Below are 18,931 nucleotides of genomic sequence, written 5' to 3'. Positions count from 1 at the left end.
CTGGGGATGCATTTTTCGGCAGGCATGCACTTTTGGGCATAACACCGGCCGAGGCCACTTATTCGCAGATAAAGTACTCCGTTCCATCAAGTAAATGTGACATTATAAAAGTTTTAATGCAGTTTATTAAGCAATAACATCACAATAAAAAGAAACCCGTAAAGAATACATTTTAATACAGGTTATTAAGCGATAACATCACAATATATAGCCTATATATATCTATATAAAACAATCTAGTTAGAAGTACTATAAATAAGGCATTTGCCGAAAAACGGCAGGAAAAATACCCAAAAAATAATTAAATACCAAAGAAAAGTAATTAAAAAACTACATGACAAAATAATAGTGGCTCCGGCCAGTAATACGCCCGGTGTCGTGCCAAACGAGTTATCCCCGACAGAATTTGTATCCCCTGCGTCGGGAGCGCGCATTCAGCTCCGCCTCATTACCAACACATTAGGCGTGGAAATAAAGATATTTTTCACTTGTTAGTGCTATCGTAAGGGATTCTGCTTAAAACTAGACTAATCACTAAGTATAACACGTTCTGAGAAAGCAAACGGCTCTGTGGTATTCTCCAGATGTGTAACGAAAATATAAGGTTTATGTTATTCGATTGTCGCATGACTGTCGCATGTCTGTCTGTTGAAAATAAAAATCGACCTTTCTGAGTCCATCACAGCTGTCTACTTTTTCGTTGTTATTTTTGTGTGTGGATAGAACCGCATGAATGTATTATATAAAGCTAATTTCAAGTTTGAATAAATGAATAGTGAAGAAAGTTACTGCCAAAATGATCAGATCTAATGAGATTTTAATTCAGCCAAGAACCATTGAAGAACACAAGATGTGTCACTTAAAAAAATAACAATATATGAGGAGTTTTTAAAAAACTACTTTATTGCAATTTTATTAGAATAGGATGTTAAAAAATATTGATACTGATACTGATACTGATATTTTTTGTATCCCTACGTAACTTTTACATTGAAAGAGCCAACAGCTTCAAAATTCCTACAGTTGTTGGTGATTATAAGATGTGTTTATGTGCCAAAAATCTAGAATGTGGGATACTCTTAGTCCATTTTAGAAGGGGATACATATTTTGGCAGGCTGATACTGATATTTTTTGTATCCCCCTGTAACTTTTACATTGAAAGAGCCAACAGCTTCAAATTTCCTACAGTTGTTGGTGATTATAAGAGGTGTTTATGTGCCAAAAATCTAGAATGTGGGATACTCTCAGTTCATTTTAGAAGGGGATACATATTTTGGCAGGCTGATACTGATATTTTTTGTATCCCCCTGTAACTTTTACATTGAAAGAGCCAACAGCTTCAAATTTCCTACAGTTGTTGGTGATTATAAGAGGTGTTTATGTGCCAAAAATCTAGAATGTGGGATACTCTCAGTTCATTTTAGAAGGGGATACATATTTTGGCAGGCTGATACTGATATTTTTTGTATCCCCCTGTAACTTTTACATTGAAAGAGCCAACAGCTTCAAAATTCCTACAGTTGTTGGTGATTATAAGAGGTGTTTATGTGCCAAAAATCTAGAATGTGGGATACTCTCAGTTCATTTTAGAAGGGGATACATATTTTGGCAGGCTGATACTGATATTTTTTGTATCCCCCTGTAACTTTTACATTGAAAGAGCCAACAGCTTCAAAATTCCTACAGTTGTTGGTGATTATAAGATGTGTTTATGTGCCAAAAATCTAGAATGTGGGATACTCTTAGTCCATTTTAGAAGGGGATACATATTTTGGCAGGCTGATACTGATATTTTTTGTATCCCCCCGTAACTTTTACATTGAAAGAGCCAACAGCTTCAAATTTTCAGCAGGTGCTACATACAGAGGCCCTAGTCCTCAGCCTAAGGTCCTTTACCGCATTTCTTCCTCCGTCTCATAACCCCTTTCCTGTCAGCCTACTTTAAAAAAATGAGCCAATAGTGCCTCAAAAACCCAGTAAGATATGCAAAGATCAATTCTCCTAACCTAAGGATAGCAGTGTAACTTATGAATATGAAACCACTGTCACTTCATGCATGCTCAATATGAGTGATTGCTGCTAAGACATCAAAAATGCAGACATCTATCCACTGTGGTTCTACAATCTTTCAGGAGGAGAGAATGCTGCTTAGAGAGACTTGAAACCTGCTGGGTTTCCTTAGAGAGGAAACTTTTTGACACACCATCTGGTCAGCATTTATAACAATGGGCTGCAGTGCTTGAAAACAATAAAACTTTTAATGTGAAGTCCAAATATTTTTTAACATCTTATTCTAATAAAATTGCAATAAAGTAGTTTTTTAAAAACTCCTCATATATTGTTATTTTTTTAAGTGACACATCTTGTGTTCTTCATATGGTTCTTGGCTGAATTAAAATCTCATTAGATCTGATCATTTTGGCAGTAACTTTCTTCACTATTCATTTATTCAAACTTGAAATTAGCTTTATATAATACATTCATGCGGTTCTATCCACACACAAAAATAACAACGAAAAAGTAGACAGCTGTGATGGACTCAGAAAGGTCGATTTTTATTTTCAACAGACAGACATGCGACAGTCATGCGACAATCGAATAACATAAACCTTATATTTTCGTTACACATCTGGAGAATACCACAGAGCCGTTTGCTTTCTCAGAACGTGTTATACTTAGTGATTAGTCTAGTTTTAAGCAGAATCCCTTACGATAGCACTAACAAGTGAAAAATATCTTTATTTCCACGCCTAATGTGTTGGTAATGAGGCGGAGCTGAATGCGCGCTCCCGACGCAGGGGATACAAATTCTGTCGGGGATAACTCGTTTGGCACGACACCGGCCCTGCTGCTTGGTCCTGCCACCTGGTCCGTGTCCCGTAAAAGTTCCAGAGACCGTCCGCACGAAGAACAAAATGGTGTAAATTGGCTGAAAACATTGTTCGGTTAGCGTAAACTTAAGAAAAACAGCTTCAGTGCAATTCTTTCCATCTAAAATCGCCGCTGACTTTTCACGTGAAGCAGGACGACTACAGATTGAGCTGTTTGAACTACAAGTCAGGGTAATCGTGACGTCACATCCGGCCACTGGGACATTCCCTTTCCGTGTAGCCGTCTTTTGTTAATTTGTTTTTGGCTATGTAAATGTGTTTTGCCACTTGCAGTTTTGTCTTTGCACTTGTATACGACGGAGTATTAGGGCCACACATGAAAAGAAAAAATATTTTTGCCATTACGAGATTAAACTCGACATGTCGACTTTAAAGTCGACATGTCGACATTAAACTCAACATTTCGAGAATAAAGTTGAAATGTCATGTTGAGTTTAATCTCGACGTGTCGACAATAAAGTTGAAATTAGTTCAAGAGAGCCAACCGCTCCACAGGTTACATGCACAGAATCCAGAATCAGACATGCCTTGTGTAGATGATTTGGTCAAATTGTACTTTCTGTGATGATTATACAGTTATACAGTTGCAGCACGTCAAAGACTACCTTCACTCTTAAAACGCAGACTGCAGCTGTGGAGCGCGGTTGCTCTTTTCTCCAAACTTTGGAATGTCGAGATTAAAGTCGCCACGATATATCAACTTTATTCTCGAAATGGCGAGATTAAACTCGACATGTCGACTTTAAAGTCGACATGTCGAGTTTAATCTCGTCATGGCAAAAATATTTTTTCTCTTCATGTGTGGCCCTAATACTCCGTCGTACTTGTACAAGTGTTTCCGAACGGTCAATTTTTTTTTAGATGTAAATTTGTTTCCCTATAATGTATTTTTTTCTCTAAAATGAAACTTTCTCTCACCTAAAATCTAACTTATTTAAAATGTGAATTTGTTTCCTTAAATGTAAATGTGTTTTTAAAAATTTAAACTTTTTTTTTCAAAAATAAATTGTTTCATAAAATATAATTTTGTTTCTTCAAATGTTATTTTGTTTTTTATTTGTTAATGTGTTTTTGAATTGTAAATGTGTTTTTAAAAATTTAAACTTTTTTTTTCAAAAATAAATTGTTTCATAAAATATAATTTTGTTTCTTCAAATGTTATTTTGTTTTTTATTTGTTAATGTGTTTTTGAATTGCAAATGTGTTTTTAAAAATTTTAACTTTTTTTTCAAAAATACATTTGTTTCATAAAATATAATTTTGTTTTTTCAAATGTTATTTTGTTTATTTGTTAATGTAAATTTGTTTGCTAAAATGTAAATGTGTTTTTAAAAATTGTAACTTTTTTTTCAAAAATAAATTGTTTCATAAAATATAATTTTGTTTCTTCAAATGTTATTTTGTTTTTTATTTGTTAATGTGTTTTTGAATTGTAAATGTGTTTTGCACTTCTCAGCCACCGTACTTAATAGTACCCTTCCCAAATCACATGAGAAATACATAACGATTCCTCTAATCTTCTCTTCACTATTTTTGTCATTAGCTTTTTTGAATTTTTTTTTCTATATGTATACATTTTAGTGGAGAAAAAAAATGTGCTGGAACCTTCTATATCTTTCTGCCTTTTTTCTAAAACCTTATGTTGGAATAATGGGAACATAAAAAAAATCGTCATATTTTATTTTTTTATTGTTTTAGTTCAGGCAATCTGGCAGTCTGCCTGAATCCAACTTTTCAAGGCGGAGTTTAGGGGCCTAATATCTCTCTTTCCGCCGCACCCGCCATCTTGTAGAGACCCGGGGTAAGATGTTCTCCGTTAAATTTTTATTTTCATCTCATTTACCACTTGATTTGTTCCTGATTACAGTATTAATAACATCGGAACTATATATTTACACGTCTTTGAAGTATAATTTGAAGAAATATGATTGCTAAAGATAGTTTCGTACGAAAACTGTTAGCATGAGGATCAGCGTGGCTCTCCATGCGGCCCTGACTGCACCAGAATCACTGGGTAGAAACCTTAATATCCCTAGAAATAAAATTACACCTGTAATAAATAGTTATGACGACGGTTGAATCGCAGTTGTTACAAAACAGCAACACGGGAATAGGATGTGGTTTTAAAATGTTTATTTCGCCTACATTATTTTTAGTACTCCGACTACGGCTATGTAGCTTTGTCTTTTAACTTTTACCTCAAATGTTAAAATTGAATTCAGTATTCGGTAAAGGTGTTTGTTTTGCAAAGCTGCACTTAATTCTACCTTGGAGTTAGCTATTTTTTTCTTTTGTAGGGTGCACAGTTATTTGTTTTCTTAGAAGCTAGATGCTAAGTTATGATGACATGTCGCAGACATGATCTCTATGGTGTGATTAAATCAAGATTGTTTTTTTGTCCCTTAGTTATCAGGCATCATGACGAACACCAGAGGCAAAAGGAGGGGGACCAGGTACATGTTCAGCAGGCCCTTCCGCAAACATGGTAAGTAGTCGATTTAAACATGGGTGAACCATCCTCAATAGGCACATTTATTTGTATAGCACAATTCAGTACAAAGACAATGCAAAGTGCTTTACATGATTAAAGTGTAGGAAAATAAAACAGAATCAGAGCAAGTAGAAGAAAAATAAAATAAAAAAATGAAGAAACAAAGAACATTAAAAACAGTTGGACTAAAGAAAATAAAAACATTTTAAATAATGTTTCAGTTGAACTTTTTAACTAGAATAGTTGAAGACAATCCTAAACAAATGTGTTTTTAGTCTTGATTTAAAGGAACTGAGGCTTTCCGCACTTTTACAGTTTTCTGGAAGTTTGTTCCAGATAAGTGGAGCATAGGAACTAAACGAATGGATCAGTTTTTCCAGATCATGCTGAGACCTTAGTCCTTTAATCCTTAATCAATGATCATGATTTGGGTGTTAGATCATGTCAGGGTTTTTGATAACTATATTACTTTATATATAAAGGGAACTTTGAACTTTTAGCAATATTTAATCAGTTTATGTTACTACTCTAATAAAAGTAGAAATGATTTGTAGGGAAATGTGTCTTTTGTTTAGCTCTGATAATCTGAATTTACTCCAAATACATACATCCTGTCTTCTGAACAAGGGGATGGGTTTCTTAAGTTGAAAGTATATCATTCTAGAATTAATCTAAAAATAAGTAGTGCATTGATAATCCAGGTTAGTCCTCTTGATCACACTTTTAATTAACTATTTAAAGTTGCATCATTGGTGGCCAAGGGTGTTTGAGATGTGAAGTCTTCATTACTACAGAAAACAAAATTTTACATCTGATTTATATGGTCATGTTCGTCTTTTTTCTCTACTCCAAAGGTCCAATCCCTCTGTCCACATATATGCGCATCTACAAGAAAGGAGACATCGTAGACATTAAGGTGGGCTTTTTATAATTGTTGAAATCAAGCTAGTTAGGTTAATTAGCAGAAACACAAAATCAAATATTTTTTTTTTTACCTCAGGTTGGTCCCAGGTTTCAAACTCCAGTCCTGTGAATTAACTTCTAGATGTCTCTGCTTCAATACACCTGAATTAAATAATCAAATCATTAGAGAACTCTAAAAAAGCAGACTTCAGATCAAGGAGGTAGTTCAGCCATTTGATTGAGGTGTATTGACCAGATATCCCTCTGGTATCTACAGGTGCTGGTCATAAAATTAGAATATCATGAAAAAGTAGATTGATTTCAGTAATTCCATTTAAAAAGTGAAACTTGTATATTATATTCATACATTACATACAAACTCATATATTTCAGATGTTTATTTTGTTTAATTTTGATGATTACAAATGACAACAAATGAAAATCTCAAATTCATCATATCAGAAAATTAGAATATTGTGAAAAGGTTCAAAATTGATGGCCCCTGGTGCCACACTCTAATCAGCTAATTAACTCAAACCACCTGCAAAAGCCTTTAAATGGTCTTTCAGTCTAGTTCTATAGGCTACACAATCATGGGGAAGACTGCTGACTTGACAGTTGTCCAAAAGACGACTATCGACACCTTGCACAAGGAGGGCAAGACACAAAAGGTCATCGCTAAAGAGGCTGGCTGTTCACAGAGCTCAGTGTCCAAGCACATTAATAGAGAGGCGAAGGGAAGGAAAAGATGTGGTCGAAAAAAGTGTACAAGCAAGAGAGATAACCGCACCCTGGAGAGGATTGTGAAACAAAACCCATTCAAAAATGTGGGGGAGATTCACAAAGAGTGGACTGCAGCTGGAGTGAGTGCTTCAAGAACCACCACACACAGACGTATGAAAGACATGGGTTTCTGCTGTCGCATTCCTTGTGTCAAGCCACTCTTGAACCACAGACAGCGTCAGAAGCGTCTTGCCTGGGCTAAAGAGAAACAGGACTGGACTGCTGGTGAGTGGTCCAAAGTCATGTTCTCTGATGAAAGTAAATTTTGCATTTCCTTTGGAAATCAAGGTCCCAGAGTCTGGAGGAAAAGAAGAGAGGCACTTCATCCACGTTGCTTGAAGTCCAGTGTAAAGTTTCCACAGTCAGTGATGGTTTGGGGTGCCATGTCATCTGCTGGTGTTGGTCCATTGTGTTTTCTGAGATCCAGGGTCAACGCAGCCACATACCAGGAAGTTTTAGAGCACTTCATGCTTCCTGCAGCTGACCAACTTTTTGGAGATGCAGATTTCATTTTCCAACAGGACTTGGCACCTGCACACAGTGCCAAAGCTACCAGTACCTGGTTGAAGGACCATGGTATCCCTGTTCTTAATTGGCCAGCAAACTCTCCTGACCTTAACCCCATAGAAAATCTATGGGGTATTGTGAAGAAGAAGATGCAATACGCCAGACCCAACAATTCAGAAGAGCTAAAAGCCACTATTAGAGCAACCTGGGCTATCATAACACCTGAGCAGTGCCACAGACTGATCGACTCCATGCCACGCCGCATTGCTGCAGTAATACAGGCCAAAGGAGGCCCAACTAAATACTGAGTGCTGTACATGCTCATACTTTTCATGTTCATACTTTTCAGTTGGCCAACATTTCTATAAATCCTTTGTTTTTATTGGTCTTCAGTAATATTCTAATTTTCTGATATGATGAATTTGAGATTTTCATTTGTTGTCATTTGTAATCATCAAAATGAAACAAAATAAACATCTGAAATATATGAGTTTGTATGTAATGTATGAATATAATATACAAGTTTCACTTTTTAAATGGAATTACTGAAATCAATCTACTTTTTCATGATATTCTAATTTTATGACCAGCACCTGTAAAAGATGCTCGATATCGGGCCACCAGGACTGGAGTTCGACTCTCCTGGCTTAGTCAGTTGAGTATTTGTACACACTTTTCTAAAAGTTGCCTTCAGGCAGACGATACAGAGCAATCAGAACAAGAACAAACCGCCTTAGAGACAGTTTTTACCCGACAGCAATAACAAAACTAAATGCAACCAACAATAACCATTATTCATCATGGATGGTGTGTGTGAGAATGTACAGGTGCTGGTCATAAAATTAGAATATCATGAAAAAGTAGATTGATTTCAGTAATTCCATTTAAAAAGTGAAACTTGTATATTATATTCATACATTACATACAAACTCATATATTTCAGATGTTTATTTTGTTTAATTTTGATGATTACAAATGACAACAAATGAAAATCTCAAATTCATCATATCAGAAAATTAGAATATTACTGAAGACCAATAAAAACAAAGGATTTATAGAAATGTTGGCCAACTGAAAAGTATGAACATGAAAAGTATGAGCATGTACAGCACTCAGTATTTAGTTGGGCCTCCTTTGGCCTGTATTACTGCAGCAATGCGGCGTGGCATGGAGTCGATCAGTCTGTGGCACTGCTCAGGTGTTATGATAGCCCAGGTTGCTCTAATAGTGGCTTTTAGCTCTTCTGAATTGTTGGGTCTGGTGTATTGCATCTTCTTCTTCACAATACCCCATAGATTTTCTATGGGGTTAAGGTCAGGAGAGTTTGCTGGCCAATTAAGAACAGGGATACCATGGTCCTTCAACCAGGTACTGGTAGCTTTGGCACTGTGTGCAGGTGCCAAGTCCTGTTGGAAAATGAAATCTGCATCTCCAAAAAGTTGGTCAGCTGCAGGAAGCATGAAGTGCTCTAAAACTTCCTGGTATGTGGCTGCGTTGACCCTGGACCTCAGAAAACACAATGGACCAACACCAGCAGATGACATGGCACCCCAAACCATCACTGACTGTGGAAACTTTACACTGGACTTCAAGCAACGTGGATGAAGTGCCTCTCTTCTTTTCCTCCAGACTCTGGGACCTTGATTTCCAAAGGAAATGCAAAATTTACTTTCATCAGAGAACATGACTTTGGACCACTCACCAGCAGTCCAGTCCTGTTTCTCTTTAGCCCAGGCAAGACGCTTCTGACGCTGTCTGTGGTTCAAGAGTGGCTTGACACAAGGAATGCGACAGCAGAAACCCATGTCTTTCATACGTCTGTGTGTGGTGGTTCTTGAAGCACTCACTCCAGCTGCAGTCCACTCTTTGTGAATCTCCCCCACATTTTTGAATGGGTTTTGTTTCACAATCCTCTCCAGGGTGCGGTTATCTCTCTTGCTTGTACACTTTTTTCGACCACATCTTTTCCTTCCCTTCGCCACTCTATTAATGTGCTTGGACACTGAGCTCTGTGAACAGCCAGCCTCTTTAGCGATGACCTTTTGTGTCTTGCCCTCCTTGTGCAAGGTGTCGATGGTCGTCTTTTGGACAACTGTCAAGTCAGCAGTCTTCCCCATGATTGTGTAGCCTATAGAACTAGACTGAAAGACCATTTAAAGGCTTTTGCAGGTGGTTTGAGTTAATTAGCTGATTAGAGTGTGGCACCAGGGGCCATCAATTTTGAACCTTTTCACAATATTCTAATTTTCTGATATGATGAATTTCAGATTTTCATTTGTTGTCATTTGTAATCATCAAAATTAAACAAAATAAACATCTGAAATAAGAGTTTGTATGTAATGTATGAATATAATATACAAGTTTCACTTTTTAAATGGAATTACTGAAATCAATCTACTTTTTCATGATATTCTAATTTTATGACCAGCACCTGTACTATTCTTATTGTTTTTTATCAGTTATTGTTATTTATTTTTTTATATTATGTGTAAATGGTGGTGACAGTGATTTTTGTTTTTAAGCATATGCACTAATCAATGGCACTTTTTAAAATTTCGTTGTTCTTATGACAATGACAGTAACGTTAAATTGAAATTGAAAAAAGATACAGGGATCTTTGTGTAGATTTATGTAAAAGAAACTTAAATCTCTACAGTAGCCTTTAAATTCACAGTGAAGTGGCAGCTGCTGATAGATAGTGAAAAGGCTTCCTGTACTTATGAAGATTCTAGGGTAGTGTAATTTGACTGAGCATGCGACATGGTTTTTTTCCCTCATTAATTTAGATACAATTCAAAAGTTGTATTAGACTTTTTAATCTCTGAAACTTTGGATCTTTAGATACTGATTGTGAATCAAGACCAAAATATCATCTTTGCTGCTCTTCTGGTTACTAGAGAAGTTTCGGATTTCATTTGGATCCGTGAAACACATAATTTTTTAAATTTTTTTATTACGATACGGATTATTATTTTGAGGGAACCTGTGTTTGGCATCCAGGGTTTCTGTACCACCTAGGAGGAATATTACATTGAAGTATTTTTAAGTGTGGTTTAATAGAATTAACAAAAACTGAGATACATTTGTAAGTCCTCACTAGTTGTCTCATCTTCCAAATACTTCAATTTCACTTTCTGTCATTCATCAGTTAATCGATTTTTTTCACCAGTTCAACCATCCCGCATCTATTTGTCCATTTATTCATTTGTTTATACATCCAGGTTATAAAGAAAAACCTTAAATAGTTTGAGAGCTGTAGAACAGGTTTGGATACTTAAATATAAAAGGATTCTCTGGATTGTTCTGAAATATTCTTTGTGTATCACAAAGCAGTAAATTGGCTCATTATATTTTGTCAAATTAAAGCAATATATTGGTGAGATGCTGTTTTAATTTGTAGACCTCTGTTGAACAAAAGTTTATTACTTGAGTTTTTCTATGGTTTTGTTAAAAGACCAGGATATAAAATACCAGCAAAAATCTGCAATTTTTCTTTTTAAAGGGCTTGGGTTTCAAATTTAACAAATATTACTGATTTATTGATGTTTGGCTTGCTGAGCAGTAGCCAATTCCCTCCATGTTTCTAATGGGCAGAAGGAATCAGGCGGTGATGGTTGACCCATTGTTTAATGTCTTTTCAGGGCACAGGTACCGTCCAGAAAGGTATGCCTCATAAATGCTACCACGGCAAAACAGGGCGCGTCTACAACGTCACTCAGCATGCTGTTGGCATTATTGTCAACAAGCAGGTCAAGTAAGTAGGTTCTGAAAATGGGGTGCTACATATTAGCCACTCTGGCGAATAAATATATATATATATATTTTTTTTTTTACCTCTGGGGTTTTTCACTCCAATATCCCCATCTTCACTTTGCCACCTGGAGCCCATCTGTCCTCGGTGGTCATTCATGTTGGGGAGAATAGCTCATCCTCACGCACCCCCGTCTGAACTTGGTGTTTTGGCTTTGGGTTGTTTTTGAGGAGACATCACAGGACTGTAATGTTGTATTGGATTACAGCCAGGCGGTATTTGTTTTTAACCATTGTTTTTTTTTTTGCTTCTCAGGGGCAAGGTTCTGGCTAAAAGGATTAATGTGCGCATTGAGCATGTGAAGCATTCAAAGAGCAGGGACAGCTTCCTGCAGCGCGTCAAAGAGAACGAGCGCAAGAAGCTGGAGGCCAAGCAGAACGGCACCTGGGTGGAACTTAAACGCCAGGTATGAGCAGATCTAAATGAGCTAAGGAAACCGCAGTTTGATGCAGTATATGGACTGTTTTGGTGTGAAATCTTTGTATAAAAAGACACTTTTTATGTCCTCAGATTTGATTTTTAGTATTTCTGTCTTACTGATCTATTTTTTTTTTTCCTCTTAGCCTGCTCCTCCCCGTGAGGCTCACTTTGTCAGCACCAAGAACAACGAGCCACAGCTGCTGGAGCCCATCCCCTACGAGTTCATGGCATAAAGCCCTGAAATTAATAAAAGATATTTGTACACAAACTATCTTGCATGTCTTTTTTTTGGTCTTTTGGATGTTTAACTAAATGTCAAACTGTCAGGACTAAGCCCTCACTCGGTGATGATTCTCCTCCTTTGATTTTCTAAAATGAAATCAAACGCACCTCATTTCACCGGCGAACTGAGAGTGACGGGCTTATGTCACAAGCATTCATTTATATCCACATACCCACATAAATGAATGAAAAGGGAGAAATGGATGTGATTGTTTTCATTGTGATTGGGTTCTGTTGCTGAGTTTCTCCAAATTTATTTTCAGTTTATCAGAGCAGGACTGCTTGGTTATGTTTGCCCTATTAGGTCCATTTCAGTCCTATGGCTTAGAGAGCTTCTCCATGTCTACTGCTGTTGCCTAAATCAGATGACCTGTTCCTTTAAAGTCCTCTCAAAGAATTTGAAGTAGTCAATTTAGCTTTGTTGGAACATGGTCCGGTCTAAACTGCAGGACATCAGCTCCTTAGGTTATTGAAAGGAGTTCTGCTTTTTTATAGACTGAATTCTATAGACTTAGACCATGAACCACATGATTCAACTGATTCCTATGGGTGATATTTCACTGACTGCCAGTATGACAAGTCTGTGACGAAATAAATTAATTTAGGTATCCTGTAAAAGCATACCAATACAATGGTCATTAACATAACTCACAAAGAACTTGCTGGCACTTAAAATCAGCATTTATTTTTACACTGAATCAATGTTTATATTAAATTGAAGTAAATTAACTTATTTAATTGATACTCCTGAAGAAAGGTGTATCTATGAATCACATTAAACCATAGTTTAGATGCAATGTGGTTAAGATTTGAGTCACAGCTACACTCTAATTCTTTTTGATGCATTTGTACAGCTCTCCTGATCAGCAGAGAAGTTGCTGGTTTATATTACTGGGAATCTGCAAATTTGTTTAGAGGAGCCAGGAAAAACAAATCAGGGATTTCCCAAAAGGAATAATTTAGGCTAGAATAATTCTGAGGTCACACTAAGATTAACTTGTAAATCAGCATAGTTTGTGCTACAGAAACAGCTACTTGTGTGGTACAGCATCATCCATATGGGGGGAGGGGCAAGCTTTGCACCATTTTTATTGCTTACACTTAGACTCAACTTTATTTATCCCTTAGGATTACTCCTTCAGGGATATTCTGGTTCCAGTAGCTTATATTTAGTACAAAGGGCAGAGTTAAAGCAAGATAGCAATAAAAATACAACAGACAATATAAAAAAAAGTTTCAATGCACTGGAATATGTTTCCTTTAGATATAAAAATATCTGCACAGTAGAGGGCAAAAGGAAGACTACACAGTAGTTGACTTGGCTTATTGCACTTGTACTGCAGAAATGAAATCCTGGAGGCCAAGAGATGGGTTGAAATAAAAAAAACATAGGTAAACCCTCAACTTAAACCATGTACGGCCGATGGGAGATCTGTTTCACCATCAGTTGCAACTCTTAGTATTCGGGTGGATGTCCAGCCTGAAAGCTGGACGGCTCTAATTGTGTTGTTTGAATTTCAGTTACATTACCCATTTCTCAAGCACCTATTGTGCATTTTTCCTCAACTAATTTCAAAGAGCAAAGCCAATACATTTAGGGAGTCAATAACAATTTTCAACCTTATAGCAACATTCTACCCCCTAAAGTCTAAAAAAAAATTGGATTTTTCTTTTTTTGCATCCCTATTTTGTTGTAGCTGAGACTAAGAGTCTGTGACTTGAACAATAAAATCATGGTTGCTGAATGCTTTACCTACAAAACTATTAAAAACATGTTAAAATGAATAATGAAATTAACCAATTAAATATCAATTTCACTGTTTCAGCACAGTTAAACGTGCCTCATAGGTAAACAAAGGCTTTTGTTGGATGGGTTGTAACCTCTTATAAGTATTTCCCTCCCCTTCCTAATTTATATAAAAAAATAAGTATTTCATTTGATTACTTTCAGCATGCATTAACATTTTTGTCATTTGGCAGCTAAAGTTGTAACATGAACCTAAAAAAGGACACATCACAGAAAAGAAAATATTAATACTTTATTTTATTCGAGATCAATATGCCTGTTTGTTGTTTGGAGAGCAAACAATGAAAACTGGTACTGCTAACATTTGTTGTAGATTCACGGACACCTGAACTTTAACAGAGGGTAAACTTGACTCAATACGGATTCTGTTTTTGTCTTATTGTAATGACAGTATTCTTGACATTCACCAAGTCTGTCACATACTTACATGGGTTTAATAATCTGTAGCAAACACATTGGTATGTTGTGTAAGATTTGGAAAACCGTATCCAAATAAATTGGTGTTATATATTGTTAAAGCAAAAAGTTTTAGTGTTATCCAAACTGTTATATGTCGTAGAAATGCTGAAACGCCAAGAACTAAATCCATTCTACAGGAGGATGTTAGTTCCTGGATTGATTTGCTGCAAAATGGTCTGCAAAGTTTTCACTTAAACTCCTTTTGTTTTGTTGGCTTAAAAATGATAATGAAATAAAACGCAAAGCAAACATTTTGCCACAAATATTTTTCAAGTCCCAACAAGTATTGTAAAACATAAAAAAAATAAATAAAAGTTTTAGTTCCAATTTAGCTTCTGAAAAACACCTTTCTATATGCTGTTGGTTTTCTGTGTGAAAATCCATGGGAAAATGCTCAGTAAAGAGCAAACATTCCTCAAATGAACGTAAGCTTGAAGTGTGATCACGGGGAAAAAATTTGATTTTGGGAAATTATAAAGAATCTAGGCACGGAAACATTAATTCCATATAAACTTCAGATTTCATCTCCCATTAAAGTTAAGTGCACCACCAAACCACCTCATTCTTTCACATATTGCAGAAACTTAAGTGTACCATAATAAAATTTTAGGAACTAATGACTAAATAGAGTTTGTATTTGTGAAGCACTTTGCTCTTAAACAGCCTTTAAATTTCCTGTATTCATAAATGTGGCCTGAATGACCCTATGCACACAAAAAATGTTAAACCAAAAGCCAAATTAAAAGCTGTTAAATTTATTTATTTAGGTTTTAAATGCAAACTGATAAATTAAAGGCGATTTTAACTTTCTATTCAGCACCAAATTTAGGAAATCATCTGAGTAGATTGAGTTTTGAATCTCCAGTTTTTGTTGTCCCTTAAAATACTCATTCATATTTGTTAAATTTAATTGAATACCTTTTTGAAATAATACATTCAAGAGTATTTCTGTTTTGAAACTCAGTTTTTAAATTGACCAAAGCTCTTTTAAAATTAGTTTTATATAATTTTATGTTTAGATAAAACTATAATTAGTAATAATAATATTGTTATTAGAATAGTATTTCCACTACAGGTAAAGATATTTGGTAAAGCTAGTCTTTGGTAATCCTCTCAGCATTACAGACATGCATATGTTACAACCATCGGGGGTTAAAATTCATACTATACACCAGATTTGTAAATTTGTGTTTGCCTTGCACTTTTCATATCAAATCTCGATAGTCAGAAACTGCAGATAACTTCATGTTTTATCCTTCTTATTATAGCATGAGTGTCCAAAGTGTGGCCCAATGGGTCTATTTGCTACAGCTTAACTGTAATGTGCAGTTCAGAAATAATTTGGCAAAACAGGACAGATACTTGGTACAGAAGGAGACTTTTATATTCATTTCAAACAGTGGAAAATGTTAAATGTAACACAAAGACTTATATACAATTTTTTGCTCTTTTTTTAATATTCATAATAAACATCACCACATCTGTCCACTAACTTCAAAACTATACATCCAAATTGGCTTCTAATTAATTTATTAAGTAAAGCAACCCTTTTTGAACAGAGAGTAAAAGAAACTTTGTATTATTTTTGCAAAAAGTCAAAATACTTTGTTTAGTTTCACTTAAACTTCCTTAACCTTAAACTACATGCCTGTTTTGGTGAAGCAAATGTGCAAATTTACTTTCTGTATTTTGCACCCAAAATAATTTAGATTCCTTTCATGCAAAAAAAAAAAAAAAAAAGATAAAAGAACCAAGTGAGATGCTTCATTGTTATTGGTTATCAAGTAAAAGGAAAAAAAAAAACATATATTCTTTTGTGAATTCTGTTTAAAAGTGGGTTAAATGTGTCCCATTTAAATCTAATTTAATAGATGCAAAAAAAACAAAAAAAGGTATAGGCCATAATTACTTTTATAGTTTTTACTTTCATCGTGAGAGAGTAGGAGATAAGTATTTTGTTATTTGAGCGATTTTCCAAACAGTGTTTATATCAATAGAGTGTAGTCTATGGTTTGCCCAGCAGGGGGCAGTATGAGCCACAATTGTGTTACGTACTAACTAAAAGCTTTAACTGCGCCTCTAGGACAAAAACAATTAGGACTTCACAGACATATGCATTTTTATTGATAGTAACTCTTTATATTGTGAAATGACAATGCAGATAATGACAACTATAACATAATCTCATGTAGTTTGGATCGCTTTTCTTTTTTATTCACCCCACATTAGAAAAAAATACAGTTTATTTCTCTATTAGATATTTACAGACATAATGAAACGAAAAAAAAAAGGTTTGTTAACAGTGTTAGATTTTCTTGTATTTATAAGAGGGATTTTATTTAAGGTTATTCTGTTCATTTCAAGTAATAGTGTTGGTTAGAAGGAATATGTTAAATTATAGGCCTACTATTATTTTTGTCCATGTTTAGGATAACATGTAATTTGGTTATACTTATTTTTCGTGTCTTGTTTTGTATGATACAAGGAAATTGTCTGAGGAGCCAAACCTCTGTTTGTGTGGACCACTTAATGTGTGCTGTTTAATCAGTGGAGGCTGAATGGCTGGTTGGTTATGTGATAAATAGGTTATCTTACCCCATCTCAGTACTTTACCCAATATTGACACAAATTAGGACCAGTTTGCTGAGATAAGGCGGCTTAGCGAGGTGGAGAGAAGCAAAGGCAATTTGTGGAAAAAAAAAAAATTATAGGGTTTTCTACCTTTTGATGTTTCATATTTTATTTTTTTAAGTAACCAATAGCAAGGGGGGATAAAAACAAGTGCAGCTGCCAAAATGTCAGCATTGAACATCTTTATATTTTATTTTTTTTGTTTTGAACTTCTAACTGGTTTTCTTCCAGTATTACCTTGGAGTTAATTCCATTAACCTTCTCATTAATAAGCTTCGTTGTCTCCACAAAAAACAAACCAACAATCCCCTTAGCAGTATGCTGCCACCACCATGTCTGGACATCCAAATAATAAGCAAAGGAGGACATGCATCAACTCTCATAGACAGGCGTTTTATTCAGATCAAATCACAGGATGAAAGCAATAATTAATAAACTCCTGAACAAGTTTGGTTGCAATTGATTTAATTTGAGAGAAGCTGGATATTTTAGATAATCTAGACAGATACGTTGCAAAGGTAAGTGGAATTCTGTGCTTGTGACATGACACAATGTGGAAAGGCTCAACAGCTATAGAGGCTGAATAATAATATGAGTGCATTGCAAAGCATGAAGATAAAATGATGAATTATTGTGCTCTCTGTTATTTAACTCTACAGATGTTTGTCTCCCTGCAACTCCAATACCCTGCTGGCCAGAGGTCAGTGGATTCAGACACCAGCCTTATCAGGACAGAGTAATAAGTGTCCAACAACCCAAAGAGATAAAACCAGGAAAAGCAGATGGAAAAACAAGATGCAATCAATCAATGAACAGGCTGGCAGCCAAAGCCTTTGGTATTGATCGCCACGTTCTGGGTCTACCTTGGAGTATTCAGATAACATTATCTGCACAGCTTTGTCCCATATTCTCTCACTTTTGAGCCTAATACTGAAGAAAATAATTTAACAACAATGATCTTTCTCTTTTTTCGTCTTATTTTGTTCTCCTGGATTCTCACTGACTCATGGAACTTACTGATTGAAGAAGGAAAAAGCATGCAGGCTGGCAGCAGAGGGAGGAAGCACAATGAGTTGGGAGGTGGAGCAGAGAGAGAGAGAGAGACCAGGCCTGTGGATAAAAACCACAGAGCACTATGAACTCCTTAATCACACAAGTTTGACACACACAGATTGAGTCTGTCAGCTCAGCCAGCAGCCTGGAGCAGCTGTATCGACCCGGGACGTTACACATTAACATCACACACACACACACACACACACACACACACACACACACACAGGCAAACAGTAGATAATCAGACATGAACAAATTTTTTTCTGGAGCTGCTGAATAGCATGATATACAAATATGACCTCACACCATTACAAATTGAATGAAAAACTTGTGTGAGTGTGAGTGGAACATGGGGCAAAATGAGCTCTCTTTCTTTTGTTTTATAAAAAAAATACGTCTGATAAATATTTTAGATAAGAAAATAAAGAAATATGCACAATTTAATCAAATTACTCCATGAAGAAGTCCATCAGTGATCCGTCTGATGTCGGTAATGCTTGGGATGGCTTTAAAGAGGGAGGATAAATCCCAGTGCATGCTATATCTTTGTGTGCGATAGGTGGGGTGAGAGCCTGTGGTTATCAGGGACAGCCAGGTGTGGGCGCAGAGGTATATGTGGATATAAGGCCCAGCTGTATTGATCCCTTCCCTTGAGTGAGGTGGTGTTTGTGGGGGGGCCGGATGAGTAGAGGAGGAAGGGGTTGATAACAGAGTTTACTGGACCCAAGCATGCTCACCTGAGAGCGTGGGAGGGCAGTAAGGTAACGCCCAACACACTCTCAATAGGCCTTATTCACAAAAGTCAGTCAAAGGTTTCACATGAGGGCAGAGCTTGGGCACATAAGGTGATCTGGAATGTTTGGACAAGCAGATAGCATCTCTCTGGATT

General features: G+C 36.0%; 1 protein-coding gene across 1 annotated transcript; it reads left to right on the top strand.

The window, feature by feature from the left end:
- The first annotated feature begins 4,606 nt into the window (after positions 1-4,606).
- Positions 4,607-12,076, top strand: rpl21 (ribosomal protein L21). Its single transcript, XM_038293620.1, has 6 exons — positions 4,607-4,693; positions 5,299-5,377; positions 6,238-6,299; positions 11,218-11,330; positions 11,643-11,793; positions 11,951-12,076. Exons 2-6 carry the CDS (start codon positions 5,311-5,313, stop codon positions 12,038-12,040), a joined length of 483 nt encoding a protein of 160 aa, XP_038149548.1. The 5' UTR covers positions 4,607-4,693; positions 5,299-5,310; the 3' UTR covers positions 12,041-12,076.
- The last annotated feature ends 6,855 nt before the right edge of the window (positions 12,077-18,931 follow it).

The sequence above is a fragment of the Cyprinodon tularosa genome, unplaced genomic scaffold (genome assembly GCF_016077235.1).
Source record: "Cyprinodon tularosa strain WSP-4 unplaced genomic scaffold, ASM1607723v1 ctg33, whole genome shotgun sequence".
Classification (NCBI taxonomy): Eukaryota; Metazoa; Chordata; class Actinopteri; order Cyprinodontiformes; family Cyprinodontidae; genus Cyprinodon; species Cyprinodon tularosa.
This window is presented reverse-complemented; position numbering and strand designations above follow the sequence as displayed.